This window comes from Dromaius novaehollandiae, chromosome 5 (assembly GCF_036370855.1).
Source record: "Dromaius novaehollandiae isolate bDroNov1 chromosome 5, bDroNov1.hap1, whole genome shotgun sequence".
In the NCBI taxonomy this organism is placed as follows: Eukaryota; Metazoa; Chordata; class Aves; order Casuariiformes; family Dromaiidae; genus Dromaius; species Dromaius novaehollandiae.
Window position 1 is genome coordinate 7,508,663 of NC_088102.1, and position 21,568 is coordinate 7,530,230.

General features: G+C 44.7%; 2 protein-coding genes across 2 annotated transcripts in view; one reads left to right on the forward strand and one right to left on the reverse strand.

The window, feature by feature from the left end:
* Positions 1-8,802, reverse strand: part of C5H14orf39 (chromosome 5 C14orf39 homolog) — a 31,755-nt gene extending 22,953 nt beyond the window's left edge. Inside the window, exons 1-3 of the mRNA XM_026114268.2 lie at positions 8,754-8,802; positions 8,367-8,423; positions 4,195-4,321 (exon numbers count right to left, since the gene is read on the reverse strand). Of these exons, the coding sequence (XP_025970053.2) occupies positions 4,195-4,321; positions 8,367-8,423; positions 8,754-8,802 (233 nt within the window). The remainder of the gene's footprint in view (positions 1-4,194; positions 4,322-8,366; positions 8,424-8,753) is intronic.
* A 10,705-nt stretch (positions 8,803-19,507) lies between these two features.
* SIX6 (SIX homeobox 6) lies at positions 19,508-20,902 on the forward strand. Its single transcript, XM_064513513.1, has 2 exons — positions 19,508-20,079; positions 20,716-20,902. The coding sequence occupies exons 1-2, from the start codon at positions 19,508-19,510 to the stop codon at positions 20,882-20,884; spliced, it is 741 nt and encodes a 246-aa protein (XP_064369583.1). The 3' UTR covers positions 20,885-20,902.
* The last annotated feature ends 666 nt before the right edge of the window (positions 20,903-21,568 follow it).

Consider the following 21,568-nt stretch of genomic DNA (forward strand, 5'->3'; position numbering starts at 1 on the left):
GATACAAGAAAACACATTTTCATAGAAAGTTGTAACTGAAAAAATTGACAGGGTATGGCTCAGTTAGAGATGATGACAAATTCAGAAACCTCTGGTGCATGCAGCCTTTGGATAGGGAGTAATATCTCATTGAGACTTATACGTACTTATGTGTTTCGAGGTAACAGAAACAACAGAACAATGATTTAAGTCATTACTGAGCTAAATAAGGGTATCTGCTACTGACAAACATTTCCCTCACTAAGGGAAAATAAGCTCTGTAGTGACAGGCTGTCAGTAGCCAACATCTGAGATGCAGGGAGCTGAGGTTCATATGATGGCTGCTCCTTGCGCATCATGTAAACAGGCTGGGCAAGAGTGGTACAGAAATCCCATTTCCTCTTAAAATAAATTACATGCTCCCTCCATAGAAACTTTCTAAAAAAGAAGTCACACACACTCTCTCTCAAGTCAACGCTTAAATGACCTATAAATCCAGCATTTGTCCAGAATACGCATTCCCCTAAAGCAACACAAACACCTGGAGCGAACTCTGTATGACTGCAAGGATCTGTCTAAGGCGATGCACACAGAAAACCCAACTTTAGGAACATTTATGTAGATCCTACCAAAGCTACAGATTGACAAGACAGAAGAAGGAAGAATCCGTAAGGACTGAAGCACAGCTTTAGCTGGAGATCAAGTGCATCTGGAACTGCACAGATGTGAAGCAAAAATAAAGTTACATTTAAAGGAATGGAAATCAACAATGAGAGGAGAAAGGGCAATACAGAACAAGGTTGCGACTGAACGCAGCAAGTAATTCTGTACTGGACAGGTGAAAGCAACTGAGAATGTACGATGCACTTCGCATTGCATATTCATGAGCAGAGCAAGCAAAGGGCATTTTTGGATGCGAGTATGCCCTCTTGTTCATAACTGGAGTGTTTGCAGCATGCAATCACACAAAGTACAAATGTGCACTTGGACAATCACTCCACAGGCAGAATAAAACAGAGGCTTCAGAAACAGCTAATTTAATGTAATCTCCACCAAGGAAATAAATGAAGAACAAAGACCTGACATTTAATTTGCTGAACAGAAGTCCAATAACCTTGAACAAAAAATTATATACTCCAGGTGCTGAGACAACACAAGAACATATAATCAACATTTACAACAGCATTGAAGTTTGCCAGCAAAAAAGCTGAATGAGAAAGTGCAGGATCCATTCAGGAAATTTAGTATTATTGGTACAAACTGTTTGACGCTATCGATGATTAAAAGTGTAATTGGAAAATGCAATTTCCCCACAGTTGCTGCAAATTCAGCAGAAAGACACATTTTAAAAGGATCAGATTTTAAAAAAAGTAGACACCAATGGTACTTATATAAAAATGCACTAGCATACAAGCATTGTGATTTTCCTCCACTGAAAATTCCATGCCTTTCCTCCAAGGGAAAAAAAAACGAACAATGAAAAAATCATGGAGCTTGTATTAATCAAAATACAAAACATTTTGTGTGTTGCATTTCGTATGCACATCTATTCTGCAGACATGCTAAAGACACAGTACAAGAAGGCAGTTTTGTAAACAGAGCACAGGTATGCAGGATTCAAGTAGCTGATCTACTACTAACTTGTTAAACACATCACTGTTTCACAGAGGTTCTTGACAGCTATCAAATTTATTTGGCCTTCTTTTCATCTAATAGAGTATAAAAAAAAAAATCTTTATCCACGCTGATCTGATGGTAATAAAAATATCCTGCAGTTTAACTAGTGGGACAAGACAGCAGTTTCTTTCATAAATTAGCAATATTCTGAGCTCCTCTGGCTGAATTTTTTTTTTAATTTTATTTCCATGAAATCACATCATCCTTAAACTGAAATTTAAAAACTGTAAGAGAAACAACAAAATCGGAACTGTTTCATCAGCAGTATTTTACCACTTTTTCCTGTTCTGGGATCCATATTTGTAATTTGAAACATTCACAAGACTAATTATCAGAAAAATGTCATCACTTGTCTAAAAATGTGAATTTCATTATTGCCATTGTGTGCCTTCAGCCTGTTAAATAGACCTATATAGTTTCCTTTAGAAAATATAGCAGTGTCATGATATTCCTGTCTTACATGTCATATTTTCTGTAGACTTGTTGAATATAAGAACCCAATATTTCATTCAGTCTTCATACTGGATTCAATATACTCACAATGTCCAGCAATCCAGACAAAAGAATAGTCTCTTGAAAGATCTATTAAGTATTTTTGGCAACTAAATGTAATATTTGTCTTTCACTCTGTCAACTATAGGGAAGATTTTGACTACAAACCAATACTTGAATTTACAAAAGCTACACTAGAATGATGTCCAGTGAATCTTGAGTATTAATTAGATTAAATAGTAGAAATTCAAGATGATTGTACTATATAAGTTCTTTCATTTCTTTTAATTGTCTGAGCATATAGCTAGGGCTTGTTTATTGTACTTTTCAGTATTTTGTTGAATGACATTTTCAATAATCTAAGACAAGTATTTGCTCTTCTGCAAGCATCATCTTTGTATGAATACATGTATCCATTAATGAGTCATTTCTCATTTTCAATCATTTTACATTAATGTCATTGCTTAGTCTTTTTAGGACCTGAGCAAAAGCCCATTGAACTCAATGAATAAAATTTTGATCAAATCCCTTAGTTCTACCTTTAATTCTTTACGTGCATTACATAACAGTTGATTTGCAACTTTAAAAGATACCTGAGAAAATAGTGTGAACAATTTTAGTATTTTATCAAAGTGTTCACCTTGTACTGCCTTGGAGGCAAATATTTAGTATAAATAAAACTGGAATTTTCTTATCAAGCTCAAATCTTTCCCTAACTCTTTTTATGCTAAAGTTACTGATCAGTATAGAATGACAGCTGATTCAAACAGCTAGCCACTATACCCACCCCACTCACTAATGACTCCATTCCATCCTTCTTCTCTTTTTTCAGATAGTTCAAAATAAACCTAAAAATGACCCTGAGGCTATCTTCACTTCTTTTTATTTTTAGGAACACCCACATTCTCCATCCACATCCTGAAATTAAAAGAGTACCTTACAGTGTAATAAAAATGTCAAAAACATGTTGCAGATATTTTTTGAAGCATTTATCTTTGTATAGAATTGCAAAAAAATAAATAGGATAGGATTTGCTAACAGACCATCACTTAAACTACAGAGGAGCTAAAAAGACTGTAGAAAGATGAACACTACAATGAAAAATACAGGATTATATAATCTGGGCCAAACTTTCTATATTGTCAAATACAGATTTTCCTGGTTTGATATCTTGGTAAAGCACACCTAAAATTTTCTTTTTATAAAATAAGACTATCCATGCCAGTATGGAGAAAGCCTTCATACCCAAATACCTGCTTGAAGAATTTCTGGTTATTAAGACCTCAAACTGATCTGCATTTCAAACTTCCCCTAATAATCTGATAGAAATTTTTCTATGAAGAAAACTATTGACTGCAGCCTAGGGGGTTCATCAGAACAGTATGTGTCGAAGAACAATTTTAAAGGCAGCAGTAAAAATCACACCAGAATCTGATGTAAAAGAACGTACATATCTACATATACAGGCAGTTACAAAACATCTTAAGAGAGAATATGTGTTAGAACAAAAAGTACAAACTGCAAGCAAAAGAGTAGAAAGATACTTCAATTTCAGGTAGCCAAATTCAGTATTAAACAAAGCAGAACAAAATGGAGCCTTATCGTCACTGACAGTTACTATCTTGCTAGCAAAGACAGTATTCTTAATACTGTTCAAATCTCAAAGCTTAGATGGATAAAATTAAGAACATTCTGTTCTATTACCTGACTGCCCAAATTCATCAGCATGCTGCAAAGATGGCACCCGTGATCTCTGAAAATTATTACTGATTCTAATAAAGTACTAAAATAGAGAAATTTAAATGTAATCTCTGTTTCTATAATGTACTTTATCAAGGGACGGGTAATACTGCAACTTTTATACCTCATGAGTCACAGCTTAAAAACATCAGGAAAATACTAAAGATACAAGATGTCTTTACTGTCACTCCTGTCTGGTCACACACATACACACTTCTATAATATTTTTTCACTGTTTATTTCTAAAGTCTTTCACTGACTTTCTTAACTATCTATAACTAAAAGTTCAGTTGATACTATACTTACTCATTATAGCTCTCCTTAATATTCTCATTTTGCTTGTGCAAACAAACAATTGCATCGTTGCTGTTGTTTATCTTTTCCTGCAACCTAGCGATTTCATTCTTTTTTTCCACAATTTTTACAGTGTACACTGAAATAAAAAAATATTTTCAAGTATGTCTTACCCATGCAGACAAAATGTAATATTCTGGGTGTAAAGAACAGCAGGATTTTGAAGAACAATATTTTCACTAATATGGGTATTACCAACAATTGCAATATTAATATGTGAAGTTTGATAGCAGCAGCATTTCAGCACATAGATATGCAAGATTTGATTTCACGTGCTTTGTAAGAATCCACTTTTTTAAACTGTTTGTTTCATACTTTGGTTAATATAGTAACCTCTAAAATAGATATAATACAATTACTGAACTGCCATAATATTTAATTTTATGAAGCAGCAAAGGCTTCATCAACTTTAAACCTAGTTGATTCAAAAAAATCTTAAGTTTTAAAAGTAGTCTCGCAAACTACAGATTCTCCCAAAAGATATGCTGATTCATATTCATGTTTGCTTCTCTCTTAAAGGTTTTGTCTCTTTCTTTTATCATCATGTGAAAGACGCTAAAAAACAATGGAAACTGACTTTTGAAAAAGCAAAACCTGCCATCATCAATATGCAATGGACAGCAAATGAAAACAGAAAAGAAATTAGTAAAATATTCTCTTTGTATCTTTTTCACTCTATGACATTCTTTTGTGCGACGAGATATATTTCATAGGCCAGGTAAAACATTATCTACTGAAGTAAGTGGCTGAAACTGGGTGTTGTAAGAAATCTAAAAATTTTTATCCCCCAAATGCAGAGAACAAGAACCATTATGGATACTGCAAAAGGTGATGGGTTATGATATGAATATTCTTATGCTTTTATTTCAGAAAAGGATACTATTGCATTCTATCCTATTCTGAGAACACTTGGACACAGTTCATAAGACAACATGATTTGTCCACTGTTCATCACAGGAAATTCACTTATAGATCCTGCAGCCTTGGAGCTAGTGTGTTTTGCTGACTTTTCAGTTTTGTTTTTCATACATATTTTCAAAATATGTATGAAAAAAGTCTAAATTCAGAAGGATTCAAAATTTCTTCCAAAACACCTCATCTTGATAGTGCCAGACGAGTGGGCAGCCTGCAACTAAGTAAAGCAACAACAGAGTCAAACACTGAGGGATTTTGAACTGTGTGGTGAGTACCTAATTTTCATTTAATATTGTGAGATCAATAATGAAGAAAACATTATCTTATGTTGTTTCTGCATCCCAGTCTCTATAGAACTGAAGTGACTATTTGTGGTGGAAATAAAAGCAATCTGACTAACAGTTAAAGCTGACACCTCATTTTTCTAGAGAAAGACGTATCTCCAAGGTACTAGAAGTGGTACACAGGGAAACTTGAGCATAAGTTACTTTGGCTTGACTAATGCTTGCAACTGGAGGGACTGATTGGAGTATAGAAGTTGCCTGAGCTAAAGGTGTCTTTTAAACATTTGTTTTCTTTTACATAAGTCCAAAATTACAAATGTTCTGAATAGTAAAGCTGACTACAAGAAGGGAGAAATAAAAACATCACTAACAACATAAGCAAATGATTTCTAGAAACACTAGCAGAGAAAATTCAAATCAAAAAAGGAATTTACTCTAATGTGAGATGTGCAATGCATGATAAATTAATGGACTGAGTGGAAAATAGGGGTTAATTTATGACAAGTATTCATTACAATGATAAATCCTCAAGCAGCAAGATATCTGAGAAGCACAGAATCTTATTTCTGCCTTTTCTAACAACAGACAGATAACAAGAGGAAATAGTTTCTTAAAAAAGCAGTTAGTAGAATCCAAATCGATCAATTATTTTTCACAAGTAGCAGCTGTGAGAGCTATCGTGCATGCCCACAAAGCAGTGCAGTAAGCACAACTGTGTGCACGTTTACTCTACGTGCTGTTTATTTTTTATACTCCAATAGAGGGTTTTACATTTGTTAGCGCCAAATCAGCCCTTGCTATCATTGCTGCTCTGATGCACTGTGTGCCAAAGGGGAGGGCACCAGAGGCCCCAGACAGAAGTCTCAAACACAGGCTTCTGCCCTTCTCATCCGTTTAACTGGGAAGGGCATCTTAGTTACGTGGGATGTGTCTTGGGTTGTGTGAATTACTACTGTAGAACTCCAGGCCATCCTGAAGTTCGGGCCTGGTTTTGCAGCATTTGCTAATAGTCACATTCAATCCCAGCAAAATTTACACCATGAAAGAATATCTGTCAGGGAGAAACATCAATTAGCAAAAAGCAAAAGATTCTCAATGTATTTTGAGTAATCAAGTAATTCTGATTATCTTTAATATCTTAATATCTTTAATATCTTGAGTAATTTGTCTTTACTTAGCATGAGGCATATTGGACGACTGACATATGCTTCATTTCTGTGAAATGAGTGTATCTGGAAGTAGGCTGCAGACCACATTTTGAGATTCATCAAGATAAAGGCATTAAATTTCAGAGCACAGGTTTTATATACAATCATTAAACTTCAAACTGTTTTAACATAAGTATCTATTATATATGCAAAACTATGCACTTAACATTTTCTATAGTATTTTCTATAGATCAACACTTCTGAGACAAGTGTGAATTGTTCTATTTATTCTTCTATTTATTCTTTGGTTTGTAAAGACATCGTGGATGAGATCTATCTCACCTAACTTTACAGTGCAGACATCTGTCTCAAAACTAGACATTCAGGGTTCCCACCACACTCAGTGGAGAGAAACAGGCATTTTTTAAAGTATACTTTATCTAACGTACTTTAAACTCTCTCTTTAGGGTGATATAAATCACATCCTAAAAGTGTCTATTTCCCTCCACTGATTATAAAGGGAGTCAAGCCAAGAAGCCCAGATGAATCCCACACATTAAAATTCAGAGGCTAAACACTACAACTGTTCCTCTGCCAAGTAATACTTACACAGAGACTAAATTAAATCAGTGGAAGTATTTCTGGTAGGCTTCTGAAGGACTTAACCCAAACTTTAAAAAGACTGAGGGTCAGTTTTAAGTTCATATATGTATGGATAGTTCTAATCTGAATCTGCAAATGGCAATACCAAGTTATTAAGCAACCTTTGCACTTTCCCTAGAAGCACGTGCATTTACAGTAAGCTTGCATAAATGTTAAGGAAAACCCCATCTCTAAGTTTCAATTATACGACCAAATAGCTAAAACAGAATTTCCAAGTGTACCAATTAGTGCTACAGATTTCTGTTTTATATTTAAGATACTTCAATGTAATATTGACAATTCTCTTAGTGTATAAATATGTGCTTGCACACATCTGTCAAGATTATTAGGAATGTTGCCATCAACAGGAACACCAATCAGACCAGAACTATCCCCTATTCTTTTTTCTAAAGGTTACAAGCTTCAATTTCTACTTTAAAATGCACCAGTGATGAGCAGAGGTGTCCTCAGATTGTCTGAAGAATCTTCTCTACCACAATCTGGCCCGTAACTGAGTGATACCACATAGCAGCATGATAGAAAAGATCTAAGCCTGTAATGTTATGCTGTATGTTAGTCCTGCAGAAAAGAATGTGATGTGGAGCAAGACTTTCTCATTTGGTTTACTGTTTTGAAATTTCAAGAAAAAGTACAAGCTGCCGGATTGCAGAAAAAGAACGAGGCTTGCTTGAGTAGGCAATATCAATTGAGAGAACTTTTATTATTACAGAAAGAGAGAAGAAACAGTGAGGCAGAAGTCCAAATCTGAGAAGAATAAAAAACGTGAAGAAAAAAGAGAGGCAAGTGGCAGATGTATTGAGCACGCACAGCTGAATCAAAGAACTGCCAGTGACTGTGAGGAGCTACAGAGTAAGAGCAGGAAATGGCGCAGCATGAAACTGGCTGTCCATGAGACAGCTGAACACCACCAGCTAAAAGTGGAAGGCAAAAGCAAAGTCTGCTAGAGAGAATGAGAGAGTACTGATGGCAAAAGAGGAGGTAGGGTGAAAGCAGGACATAGGACAGCCTTCATTATTAGGCTTGCTTCCGTCTTTGAAACTCAAAACATGTATGAGGTCTAATGAATTAAAAGCAGTGTGTTCAATGTCTGATAAAACAGTGTATCACTACTTACAATTTATCTGTTGCTTCACGCATTCCTTAGCATAAGACGTTTGTTCTAGCTGGAAAACTAAGAAGAAAATAAGCATTTTTTCATGCATATCTATAATAAACAGTGAAACAAATGTATGCTGTGCAATATTTATAGCACAAACGCTAATTAAGATTTTAACAAGCTTCCCCCTTCAGACAAGCAGTTTTGCTATTAAGTAGTAGTTAGCCCCCCTCTCCATAAACTCATAGCTAACAAATCATCATGTAGACAAAAAAAATCAAAACTTTATTTTTATTATAAATTTGCTCATTTTAAGTTAATGTAACTGTTTAAAGCTGAAAACATCACTATAAAGTATGTACTGCATTAGAAATTAATACTTCAGAAATACATGGTATGACCTACCAAACTCAAGCAGAAGTTTGTCCAAGTTGCTTAAGAATCTGTCATTCATTGTGTAAACTACAAAAGAAAAATGCAATTCAAGGTTTTACAGAGAAAGTCAGAAGCTTTGTTGATACAAGTAAACAAGTCAAATTACAAGAAAATACCATTTTCCTGTAAATATACCATTTTCTTGTAAAAAAATACCATTTTACGATAGAAGGGAAAAGGCAGCTTCAACTGCTTTTGAATTCATTATCTAAACCATTTTAGTGACACCAAACTTTTCACTGAGAATGGTAATGGATCCTTTGAAAGTCAAAGCCACAGTAAGAAAAGAAGGTGTATCAACCAAGTAGAGGTTGCTAGAACAGTTTTATCTTTGAGAGGCATAATGGCCTGAGAAGCCTTGAAGAAAACAAGAAAAGATGCTCGTGCACAAAATGTGTAGCCTCTTCTCCAGCTGGTTTATTAAACCTATCAACAGCAATGCTGACAATGGAAAAGCTACTGCCCATTCTGTACACTCCTGTAGAAATTGCAAAGTACACTTCAATCAGAAAGTATATACATGTGATCAAAACAGAACTCTCATACAATGAAAATAGGAAGGACTATTACAAATTAATTTGTATCTGTTTTATAGTGCTATGTTCAGAAATTCAGTTATGTTTTTTTAAACAATATGGGAGGCATGAGGTCTTCTAAAAAAGAAGCCTTCAGTATTTTAGCAGGACAGCACCGAATACAGGTAGTTAACTCGGATATTTTTAAATGTCATTCATAACCAAAGCTATTTGAAATTTGACTGTCCCACTGTGGCTCCACCACACCCTTAATACTGTGTAAAAAGTAAAGCCACAACAAATTGGTGATGAGGATGAGATCCTAATCCTGGATAAAGTGGAAAAGAAAACAACTGCAGAATTTAACTAAAGTGGCCTTAAGACTGCATATTGTAGCACTGAGACCGTGAAAAGTGGAGAAAAGGCATTTAAAATGCCGGATGTTTGACAGAAATGAATCTGCCTAACACTTAAGTGAGGATCAGAATACCTAATGCAAGAGAGTGGATTAGAAAAGGCAGTGATGAAAACTATGAGAAAGAGATGACAGTCCTACCAAATGTATTCAAAAGCTTGGAAGCCTAGTTCCTAGTGCCTTAATGGTGCCTGGCAACACTTCTAAAACAGCAGACAAAAAAATTGCTGAAAATTCTAAGAAAATACACCTGAAGCCACTGGTCAGTGCAGAATGTTTTTGCTTTTACATGTTGTGAAAGAAAATAAAGTAATTCTTTAGGATGAAAAAATTAACATTGTTTGGTATGCAGCATGCAAAATGAAACAATCCTAAAACAGTCGAACGATGTGTATTTGACCCTAAAACATATTTAAATAGACATTGCAAATAAATATCCTAGGGAAGCTTAAGTAATACAGGAAACCTATATCATTAGTAAGCAGGGGGTCAAACAGCAAGCACCATGCAGAGAACACTAAAGATTCGTTCATTCCTTCTCCAGAAACAGTTTAACAACGTAAATGTTAGTTGGTTCATAAACAGTTCCCATAAAAACTGCAAGAAATTGGGGCATGAACAGAAGGTAGACAAGTAAATGCAAAAAAAGCACAAACATTACCCTTACACAAGTAACATCAAAGCATTTCACATTCATTGGTTTATAAATCACAACACAAAATCCACGAAGAACAGAGCAGAACGCACAACTGCTTATTATTAACATGATATATATTATTCTATCAACTTGTCATTAAGACAACTATTATTATTTCATCATTTGGATGCTTTTGTAGAAGAAAGGAACAGAACTAAAAATAGAGGGGTTTCTTCTATAACATGAGAATACAATACAATTTATTTAAATGGTGAAGTTGCAGAAAATGACAGTTGTTCTGCAAACATGCTTATGGAAATATTTGGTCTTGTGGATATTATTAAAAGTAGTGACATAACTGCAAATAACTGTTCTAAAGCCTCGTTGTTTGTCCTACTGGAGCAAAGTTGCATCAAACACCATCATGAAAACCATTAGCCCAACCCTGGATGACAAATTCAGACAATGTTCTCATAGATAGTGGGGGTTTTTTGATAAATGTGATAGAAGCACTACAGAGCAGAAAAATAGCTGTATCAGCTCACGCTTCAGCAAAAATGAAGCACTTCCAGAATATGCTGTGATGCTTGTTTTCCAGAGGAATCAAAAATCAGAAACTATCACTGATGTAACATATTTCACAGCTCATTGTCTATTAAATTGATAGCTTTGATAACAATGTATTTTTCATTTTTCTATACTTTAAAGAGTGAGAAATATGCAATATACAACAATTGGGTAAAACACTGTTAAACAGCATACAGCTGATGTATCTCCCTGTCTGCTACTGCCAATGCTATTCAGAACACTACAACAAATAAAATATTAATATGAATATTGCATTTTTGTATTACAGTAATAAACACAATTATACGGAATTCAACTGTGCCAATAAAGTTTCATATATTTTAAGGTTGTATAGACAGTAGAAACCGCAAATGGATTGCCTGGTTGAGTCTCTAGCCATTAAGACTATACTAACATTAATGTCACTTCTCATAGCAGACTTAGAGCAGCATGATTTCATATCCTATCTGACAATGGCCATTACTAGGTTCTTCATTATAGGGGTAAAATACCAAGAATTTACAAGATAGACTTCTTCCTTCAAATCAAATGCTTAGCACTTAGATTGTATCCTGCAACATGTAGGAACCCTTTATAAACATCTTCCTGGAGTAATCAGTGATATATTTTTTACTGGTATGACTTTTTATTCTTTAAAAATCTGCTATGACAATTAATGCCATACATTATCTGCTGTGCAAAACAGTATTAATTTCTGTTGGTTTTATACAAATAATTTTAATTATTTTTATAAAATATTTTTGATTTTTTTTATATTGAGAAAGTCATATTTCTCCCAGTGCTATTCATTGTTGTATAGAACTCTTATAAAAGTAATTACTTGATTCTTCTTGAAATTTAGTAGACTTAAGATTTATAGATGAACTTTTTACCTCCGATAAAAACCCTCTGCCTGTCATAGTGCTGTTATCTTTCTCTGGCTTTTTTTGTAACATCGTTTTTGGGACCCGGTAATGAGACTTGAACACTATTCAAGGCAAGGTTATTTGTTTAAAAACCTGCTGTTTTCACTGTTTATAACAACATTGAAGCCCTTTCCTGACTGGTGACAATTCCAGTGAGTACATCTGGGTTAGCATAATCGTAGAGCTCGTTTATGAAGTCCGTTTTTAACATTTATGCCTTCAAACGCATTGCTGGAGTGTGTTATGTACAACGACTGCGTTACTAACTACAGATAATGCATCTTTAAATTTGTCATAAAGTCAGACCTCTTCTTCAGGTGACACGTTTCACTTTTTCCAGCATGTACTAAAAAGAAGGATGTTGCCGCAGAAGAGTCGCTGAATGCCTGGAATTAAAAATTAAGCCTGTTTTTGACAAAACAGGAGGGGAAAAACCACCTTGCGGGACAGCACGGGGGCTGCGGGTGAGCGCCACAAAATGGCCACGCCTGAGCGGAGCAGCGGGTGCCCCTGGGCGGCAGAGGGGCGATGGCGTCGCAGCCCTCAAAACGCTGCGGGCTCGGCGTCGTGGGGTGCCGCCCGCACTTGGGAGGTGGCCGGGCCTGGCGGCCCTGCGCCGTTAGGGAAGGAGAAGGCGAGGGAAGCCGCGGCCCGCCGGGGCACAACATGGCCCCCACCCGCCGCCTCCTGAGCTTCACGCCCGGGGTGGGGGGAGGCGAGGGCGGCCCAGACCCGCCGCCAACGTACCCCGGGGAGCGGCCGCGCCGGGGCCCTGCGCAAAGGTGGCGGGACGGGAGGCGCGGCGGCGCCGTGCTCCGCGTCGCCCTCTGCCTCGCAGCCGCGGCGAGGCGGGAAAATGGCCGGGCGGCCCTAGGCAGGAGGGTGCGGCGCCGGGCGCGAGCCGCGGGCTCCTGCCCGCCGCGGAGAGTAGCCGCTCGCCTCAGCGGCGCCGGCGGCGAGGGAAAGGCCGGCGGTTTCCCCGCCGCGGGGCGCGGGGCCGGCGGAGCGGCGCGGCTCGCGAAAAGCGAGGAGGATGCTCCATCTACCGGGGAGACGGCGCCGAGCCGCCCGCGCTGCTCCGCCACGATCAGCCCCTAAGTCATCACCGCCTTCCTTGTCGCCTCAGGCAGCATCTTCCCAAAGCACAGCGCAGCGCTGGGGGTTTAAAAGCCACCGGCAGCGCAAAAATGGCAAGTTTGGGTGCCTAGCTGAAACCCCACACGTGTTATGCTTTAAGGCCTCCTCCAAGCCTGATAAACTCAGCAGAAGCACACACATTTGGGTATTTTGCACCTTTATTTATTCAGTGCTAAACGGGAGCAGCCTGTCCTGCTGTACCCTAAGATGGCAGCTTACCCTTGTGATGGTGGCTCCACATCTCATGTCCCAAGATGTGGCCTGGCTTGCTGATGCTTTAAAACTGTGTGATGGTGCCATGCTTCATGCCATGGAGTGCTTTAAGCTGAGGTGTGCTGGGGAAAGGCTAGTGGTACCGACCGCCATGGTTGGTGCAAATGCCTCCTGCCTGCGCGGACAGGCCCCAGGCACAAGTCACGCTAACAAAATGGCCGGCGTTTCTTTATTTGTGTGCGGCGTCGTGAGGCGAAAATGCCTGACGCTTCCCTCCGCCGGGCTGTAGCGGCAGCGGGTTTGGGCTGTTTTCCTGCCTGTCAGGAGCACTCTCCCCTCGCCATAGCTGAGGTGAATGAGGGAATCGGCGTTGCTCCGCCTGAGGCGAATCCCAGCGTTTTCGGAGCAGGGTCCCCCGAGGAACACTGTCACGGGTGTTCGTTGAATAAGCGGGAAGTTTTTCTGGAAGCCGAACGCCTGAGGCCTCTGCTGTGCGCAGCGCTGCTGGGAAGGGCCTATCTGCCCCCGGCGCCACGGAAACTTCCAGAAACTGAAGTTTAATATCAGAGTAGCACTTAATGTCTATGATGTCCATTAAGATCTCTTGGTGTCTCAGCAGCTCTATGTTATTTAATGAACTATACTACAAGAAGTTGAATTGCCCATTGTTTCCATCACCAGGGACGAGCTGGCCCGGAAAGCTGTCATTCATTTTAGCAGACTTGGGCAAAGCCAGCAGGGATTTTCCCAGTTCATTCCGCCTCGGGACTGTCAGGAGCCCCACTGGGGCTTGCCAGGGCCCAGGAGCTCTTTTAACCCGCCAGTTTATTACAGGGAGAGCTGACCCGAGGGGATCACTGTACCCTCGCCAGAAGGGTTTCTGGAGAAAGGGGAGCTTTGCATCCCACTAGGTCTTCCTTGTTTTGCCTTGTTTTGCGATAACATGCCTCAAAAAAAAAACCCCAAACCCTACTTTCTTTATCAGCCTGCAAGCAGGAAGGACTCTTCCACAGCATCATCTCGGCTGGTCGATGGATGGGTTGCGTTCCTCTGGAAGGAGATGTGGTCAGTGCAGGGCTCTGGAAGGGCTCCATGACCAGCTCCCCCCAGCCTGGCAGACCACCGGGATCTCAGACTACCCCAGCAAAAAGTCCTAACACTGCCTCTCCGTGGCCTTCAGCTTCCTCGCTCTTACTGCTCGTGCCCCTGCCTTCTGATTTTGCGAGCTCCCTTCAGCTCGCTGCTCCCTCTCCAGCTGGTGGAAAGGGTCAGAAAAAGCAGGGATTTCGGTGCAGGGACAACACAGGCCCCTGGGCTGGAGGCAGGGGCTCAGCCAACACTGGCAATGCATGTGGGAGGGTCTCCAGGGCCAAGTCCCCCAAGAAAAGAGCAGGGAAGCGGTGTTTTCTTCTGCTTCCCAAGTCTCCAGCGATTTTCCTCCCGGAGAGGGAGGGTGGCCGGTGTCTAAACTAGCACAATAGCGGAGCGGCCGGCAGGAAGCAGCATTCCCGCCGAGCGCTTTGGGGACGCAGCGGGGGAGCGGTTGCCGCTGGAGAGGAACAGGAAAGGGATAAACGTGTCCCAGCCCCATGCCTTTCTTTTCAACCTAAATGAGTCTTATTATTTCAGAAAGGAAACGAGCAGGTAGCACGAGGAGGCTAAAGTACTGGCCCTTACAGCTCTGTAATGCTCAGGGACCTGCTAGCTCCCCGGGATCGTCCGCAAAAATGGACTAATCCCTTTTTTTTTCACTTTTCCCATGAATTGTTCACATTCTTGCTGTCTGTTAAATACGTGTTTTCATGACAGCCCTCCTTCCTCACCCTGGGGGGAACATGGAATATTTGAAGGGTCTTTCTGCATTTCCATATGCCTGAAACAGTTTTCCGTATGACTCCAGCTCTCGGTTTCCTTCCAAAGGGAGGGAGCCCCAAGAATGCCTTCTTTCTGAGGGGAAAAAACTTCCTAAGGGTGTAAGAAGGTGTAAAAGAGGGACTTGTTGGGGAAAAAACTTCCTAAGTCGGAAAGAAGGTATAAAGGAGGGACTCACTAGGGAAAAAAACATCCGAATGGGCAAAAGCGTTCAGATTCGTTTGAAGTACTAATTTTTGTTTCTTCCCTTTTGCTCGAATTTTTGGAGAAAGCCCTGACAGAAATCAGGTTTTTTTAAGGAAAGAGACAATTTTACCTGAAACACAAGTTAAAAAAAGAAGATTCAGTGTTTTGTGTATGTACCTTCAGGAAAAGTTACCGGCCAACCAAATTCAGATGGCTGAGGGGCTATAAAACCAGGCCCGCGGCTACGCCCTTGAGAAAACTGAGGAGAAATCTTGGCCAGTGGATCCTTCCCACCAGCAGCCCTGGCCTCTACAAGGGCCTTGTACGAGGACGGTCTTTTCTTACCCATCTCTAAATAATTTGGGCTTTTGAGTTTTCAGCGCTGCTTTCTCCTAACATCAAATACCTCAGCCAGCGTCCGATACTGTCATGTTACAGGAAACCGAGATTGTAAGCAGAAGGGCCAAGAGTTAATAAATGCATGGTGTGAGAGTGGAAATGGGTTATCCGGGGAACATCTTTGTCGATCGACAGCATTTAAGGGACACTTCAGTGCTTATGGCAGGTATCAGTAATTTAAGTGAGGAACCAACCTATACAACTTCCTAATATTAAGGAGATTACAGCTTTAAGCATAACTCTTTTTATGAATAAAAGGAGTGGTGGCGGCTGCTGTTTCAGCAAGGATGACACTCTAAAAATAATAAAAGGAAACACACGGTGACACTGTGTAACTCCATCGTTGGCCTGAAGATGTGGGGAGATTTTAAGGCTACCTGATGCTCTAGGGCTGCTTAACCAACGCAGGGTTTCTCCGGGGCGCGGTGTTCAGCGTTTAAAGTTGCACGTAGCCCTGGAAGTAAAGGAAACGCCGAGGCAACGGCTTTGTGCGAGATTGAAGGCTAGAAATGCCGGTCCTTTCCCTCCCGAGCTCATAGTCAGCCTGGGCTTAGCCCGGGCTCCCTCCTCCGCCGAGCCCCGGTCCGCGGCGGGGAAAGCGGCCCCGGGAGCCCCGGTGCGGTCCCGCGGCGGCCGCACCGCGACAGCGAGCGCAGGGCACGGGCATTTCTTTAAAAAACCTTTTCTCTCAGCGGCCCCGGGCACCCTCCTCTCGCTGAGCATCCCTGCTCCGCCGACTGCCCGGGACGAGCCGGGGAAGGGGGCGGAAAGCCGCGCTCGGGGCCAGGGCGCGGCGCAGGAGCCGCCCGGGGCTTTTCGTTCCCGGCGGTATTTTTTATCGCAATCCTGAATGCTGGTCAGAGGTTTTAAAAAAGATATTTGCACCTCTGCCGCGTCTGAAAACTCATTCTGGATAAATGACCTCTAGTGACTGCGACTCTGCGACCTAGTGTAGTTGAACTGCTGACTATATTTTCGCTTTGGGACGCTGCCGAGGGACGTCCTGTCCGCAGGCCGAAGGGCAAATACAAATTGATGGCAGTATTTTATTTCCGATGAATCATTTTTAAGGTGCAGTTTTATTCCTCGGTCTCCAGTGGGTTGGTCTCTGCGGGGATAACCCCTGGCGCTACCTGTAGCAGAGGTCAGGGCTGTTGCCTGCTTTAGAGCCGTTGCCGTCGCTGGTCAGTGCTGTCCCGAGCAGTGCCCCTGGCACACGGACGGTGCAGAAGCGAAGCGGGCGCGCCCGGCGCACACCTGGGCGCTCAGCCGTCGCTCCCCGCCGCAGCTGGGAGGCTGCTGCTTTCGCCCCAAATTCTCTCCCTGCCGTCTAACTGCCCGGGGGGGAAGGGTCGGGAGGACCCCGTGGCCCTGGTGCTGCCACTTCCCAAATCCCCACCCCGGCCTTTACACCTGCAGGAGGTGCAGAGCGGCCGGGGCTGGGCTGTTCCCCCCCTCCCCGGTCACCCTAAACGGTTAGGACAGGACTCCTAGGTGTTTTCGGTGTCCCCTTTTCCCCCCTCTCTGCCCCCAGCAGGGCTGTCAGCATCTCCCCAGCCGGGCCCGGCCCTGGGGACCTGGGGGGCAGCGCCTCGCCCCGCCGTGGCTCTCCCTGCGCTTAAGGATGCGCTTCTTCATCGTGCAGAGCACTTCTTCATCGCGCAGAGCATTTCTGCATCCTGCAGAGCATTTCTTCATCTTACGGAGCACTTCTTCATCTTACAGAGCACTTCTTCATCCGGCAGGTTGGCTTTCGTTACGGCTCGCCCCGCTCATGGCCATCCTGCTGCAACCCACTAACTCCCGCACCAGATCATGTGCACGCTTAAAAAAAACATTTTTTTTAAAGACTTCACAGTGATAACGAGAGAAATAACAATACGTCCCGTCTGGATGAACTGCTTTCCCCTCTCCGGTGGGGTCTTTGGGATCCTTCACTGAGCCGCTCCATGACGGCTTCTCCCTGGCGGAGAGGGGCTGGCAGGGGACCTCTCCCTCAGCGCTTGAACCTCAGCAACATTTACAGATGATATTTGATTTTTACGTGATTTTTTTTGTCTTTTCTCCTTTCCCTTAAGCCGATTGACATATCAAACCTGGATCTGCAAGGTGAAGCCGAAGCGTAGCCCCCTCCCCTTTTTAAGTTTCTATTAAGTGTCTCTGAACTCGTGAGTTTTGTATGTGCTTTTATGTCTCCCCAGCTCTGTCGGTTTTTATGAAAATGAGCAGTATTGAAAGCTTTTCCATCCCGCTAGCTGTGAGCCTCACATAAATGATGTAAATGGCTCGGAGGGTTTTTTTCAAGTGAACTGTGTAGATCTGTGAAAATAATATCAGGGTTTTCCGTCAGAATGAGCTTAGCACTGTACTGAGGCGTACCATAATCTGACCCGACACCTCCGACCATCTGCGCTATCTATCTGCCTTCTGATTTACCAAATCTTCACAAGCAAAAGACGAATTGTACTTGATACTAAAGAAAAGAGGGCGAGCCCCAGTCCAGCTCCTTTTTGCGGAGAAATGATTGGAGAAAATGTAAATTTAGTTAATTTCAGGCTATGGGCAACTGGCAAAGGAGCTTCCTAAAAAATAAAGAAAAAATAAAGAAAAAATAAAGAAAAAAATAAACAAAGAAGAAAAGAAAGGGGGGGAAAGAAACAGCGACAAGATATCAAATTAAAGAGGCATTTCTTTGACAAGTGTTCCAGAAAAAAATGCGTTGCAAAGAGCAGAGGAGAGAACATATTGAGCTTAATTCAAAATATATGCTGCCTTTCCGAGCATGGCCCCTAATGTTCCCGGGAAGAAATTGTCACTGAGCGGCTCTATGTAGAATAAAGCGTGGCTGCTTGTTTTTTTCCTCTCTCCAGAAAACAAATTGTTTCCTAACAGCTGAGAAAGTGATTTCACTCCTGCCCCGAGAGCGCTGGAGGTTACCCCGCTCCGCTTCCCCTCCGCGGAGTGGGGAAAGGGGCAGTCGGGCGTCCGTCTCCCTCGCAGCCCCGGGATCGCTCGCTCGGGGCGTGGGGATAAGGAAACCCCGCGGGGAATGATCACCCCCGAGCGATCAATATTTCAAAAGATTCCTGAAATCTGCTGCGAGTCGCCGTCCTGACCTACAGATGACTTCTCACTCCCCGCGACGATTCTCGGCGTCTATTCAGGGCCGGTCAGCCGAAAACAATTGAAATTAAATTTAAAGGCCTTAAAGGTGGAAAAAGAAATTATAAATATGTATAGATAGATATAAAGCTTTGCTTGAGCTCCTTACAGTTAATTACTTGTATCAGGGACGGGAAGTCAGCGGCAGGGAGAAGGGGGGTTATTCTCCAAGCCCAGCTGCGGTCGCAGCCCTCCAGCCGCACCGCGGACCCCAGCACCGCTGTATCCTCCCCCAGCTCTCCCGGGGGGGGGGGGGCCGGGGGTCCCGGGCGGCGGCGGGCGCTGTCGAGCCGCGGGCGGTGCTGAAGGCGCCGCGCTGCCCGCGGCCGTGATTGGCGGCGGCGGCGGCCCCGCCGCGGGGAGGCGGCGGCCAAAGCGCCGGGCGCCTCCGCCGGGCGCCTCCGCTGCGGCAGCGCGTGTGCGCGCGCTCTCCGCCGTTTCCCGTCCCCTCTTTCCCTCCCTTCCCCTTCCCTCCCTCCCCCCTCGCCCGCCCTCCCCCTGCTCCATCCTCCTCGCCTCGCCCCTGCCCGCCGCCCCCAGTCGCCGGAGCCGCCGAGCGCTGCCCGTCGCCTCTCCCGGCACAGCCAGCGCCGCCGTCCCCGCCGCGCCGGCGGAGGCAGGAGCGGGCGGCGGGGCGGCCGCCGGGGCCGCGGCCCGGCAGCGCGGCGCGGAGCGCGGAGCGCGGCGCCGCCCCCATGTTCCAGCTGCCCATCCTCAACTTCAGCCCGCAGCAGGTGGCGGGGGTCTGCGAGACCCTGGAGGAGAGCGGCGACGTGGAGCGCCTGGGCCGCTTCCTCTGGTCGCTGCCCGTGGCCCCCGCGGCATGCGAGGCCCTCAACAAGAACGAGTCGGTGCTGAGAGCCCGCGCCGTCGTGGCCTTCCACACCGGGAGCTACCGGGAGCTCTACCACATCCTGGAGAACCACAAGTTCACCAAGGAGTCCCACGGCAAGCTGCAGGCCCTCTGGCTGGAGGCGCACTACCAGGAGGCGGAGAAGCTGCGCGGCCGCCCGCTGGGGCCGGTGGACAAGTACCGCGTGCGGAAGAAGTTCCCGCTGCCGCGCACCATCTGGGACGGCGAGCAGAAGACGCACTGCTTCAAGGAGCGGACCAGGCACTTGCTGCGCGAGTGGTACCTGCAGGACCCTTACCCCAACCCCAGCAAAAAGCGGGAGCTGGCGCAGGCCACGGGACTTACCCCCACGCAGGTGGGCAACTGGTTCAAAAACCGCCGGCAAAGGGACAGGGCGGCGGCCGCCAAGAACAGGTAGGTGCTGCCCGCCCCGGCGGGGCCGCCCCGGGGAGCGGAGGCCCGGCCGCCCCCGGCACCGCAGCCGGCTAGGTCAGGAGCTGCGGGAGAAAACCGACGGCTTTTCTCTCAGCGCAGGGGCCGCTCTGCTCGGGGGGGCGGGCAGGGCCGGGGCCGCCCGGCCCCCGGCTGCGGTGACCCCACGAAAGGGCCGCGTTTGGCGGCTGAGCAGGGAGAAACGCACCGGCGAGTTTTCCCGGCCCCGCAGACACCCCTTTCCCGTACCCCATGCGGCTCGGAGCCACCCGGGCACGTTTCTTGGGATACTTCCGATACTTCTTTTATTTCTTTTTATTATTATTATTTTCCTTTTTATTTTCTTTTATTTTCTTTTTTTATTTTCCTTTTTTTTTCTTTTCTTTTTTTTTTTATTTTTAAGAGCAGAATTGCGGCTGGGGGAAGCCGCTTGCCCCAGCCGAGGGGGAAGATTTCAGGCCTGCTGGAGAGGAAGCCCGGGAAATTCCCGGCCCTCCGGCCGAGGGCGGCCGGGGAAGCAGCGAGCAGCAGCCGGGGGGGCCCAGCCCGGGGGCGGGGGCGGGGGCGGCGCGGGCCGGGGGCTGCGGCCGGGATGCTCAGTGTGCCGCTTCCTTGCAGGCTGCAGCAGCAGGTGCTCGCGCAGGGCTCGGTGCGCTCGCTGCGAGCGGAGGAGGAGAGCGGCGGCGAGGCGGCGGGGGCCGCCTCCAGCCCCGCCGCCAGCCTCTCCAGCAAGGCGGCCACCTCCGCCATCTCCATCACGTCCAGCGACAGTGAATGTGACATCTGAGCCCAGCGCCACGGCGGAGCGGGGGCCGCGGCCGCCCGCCCCCGCGGGGCTCCTCCGCGCCGGCAGCGCTGCCCGGCGACGCGCCGACCCCCCCGGCCCTGCGAGACGGCGTTAAAAACCGTGAGGAAAATCGTTGTCGCCTTCGTTTCTACAGGATTTGCAGAACTGATGCCTCAAGAACAACAACAACAACAAAAATCGCGCAGAACGAAACAAACAAAAACGCAAAAAAAACGAATGCCAAGTTGCAAAACGTCGGAGCGCCTTCCCTTGTCCCGCGGCGGGGGGGGGTCGTGTCGAGAAGATGCCGCTCGTTTGGTTGGGTTTTGCTTTACTTTAAAGGGTTTTATATACATATATATATATATATAATGTTTATTTACTTATTTAAGGGATTGCTATAGTAGATCTTTTCTATTATTATTATTAATTATTATTATTATTTTTTGCTTGTTCTCTATGTGCACAGGTGACTTGTAGAGCATGTGCAGGACGAAACTGTATGAAGCAGCCTAAAACCATAATAAAATACTTGGCGAACGACCCTGGGATCTGCTTTGCCATGACCGTGCCGCTCTCAAGCCCGCCAGCTCAGGCAGAGCAGCTCTCCGAGGCCCCGTGTTTCCACCGCCAGCTCGGCAGGAGCCGAAACAGCCGGGTCGCGGCGACCGGGCTGCGGCCGCT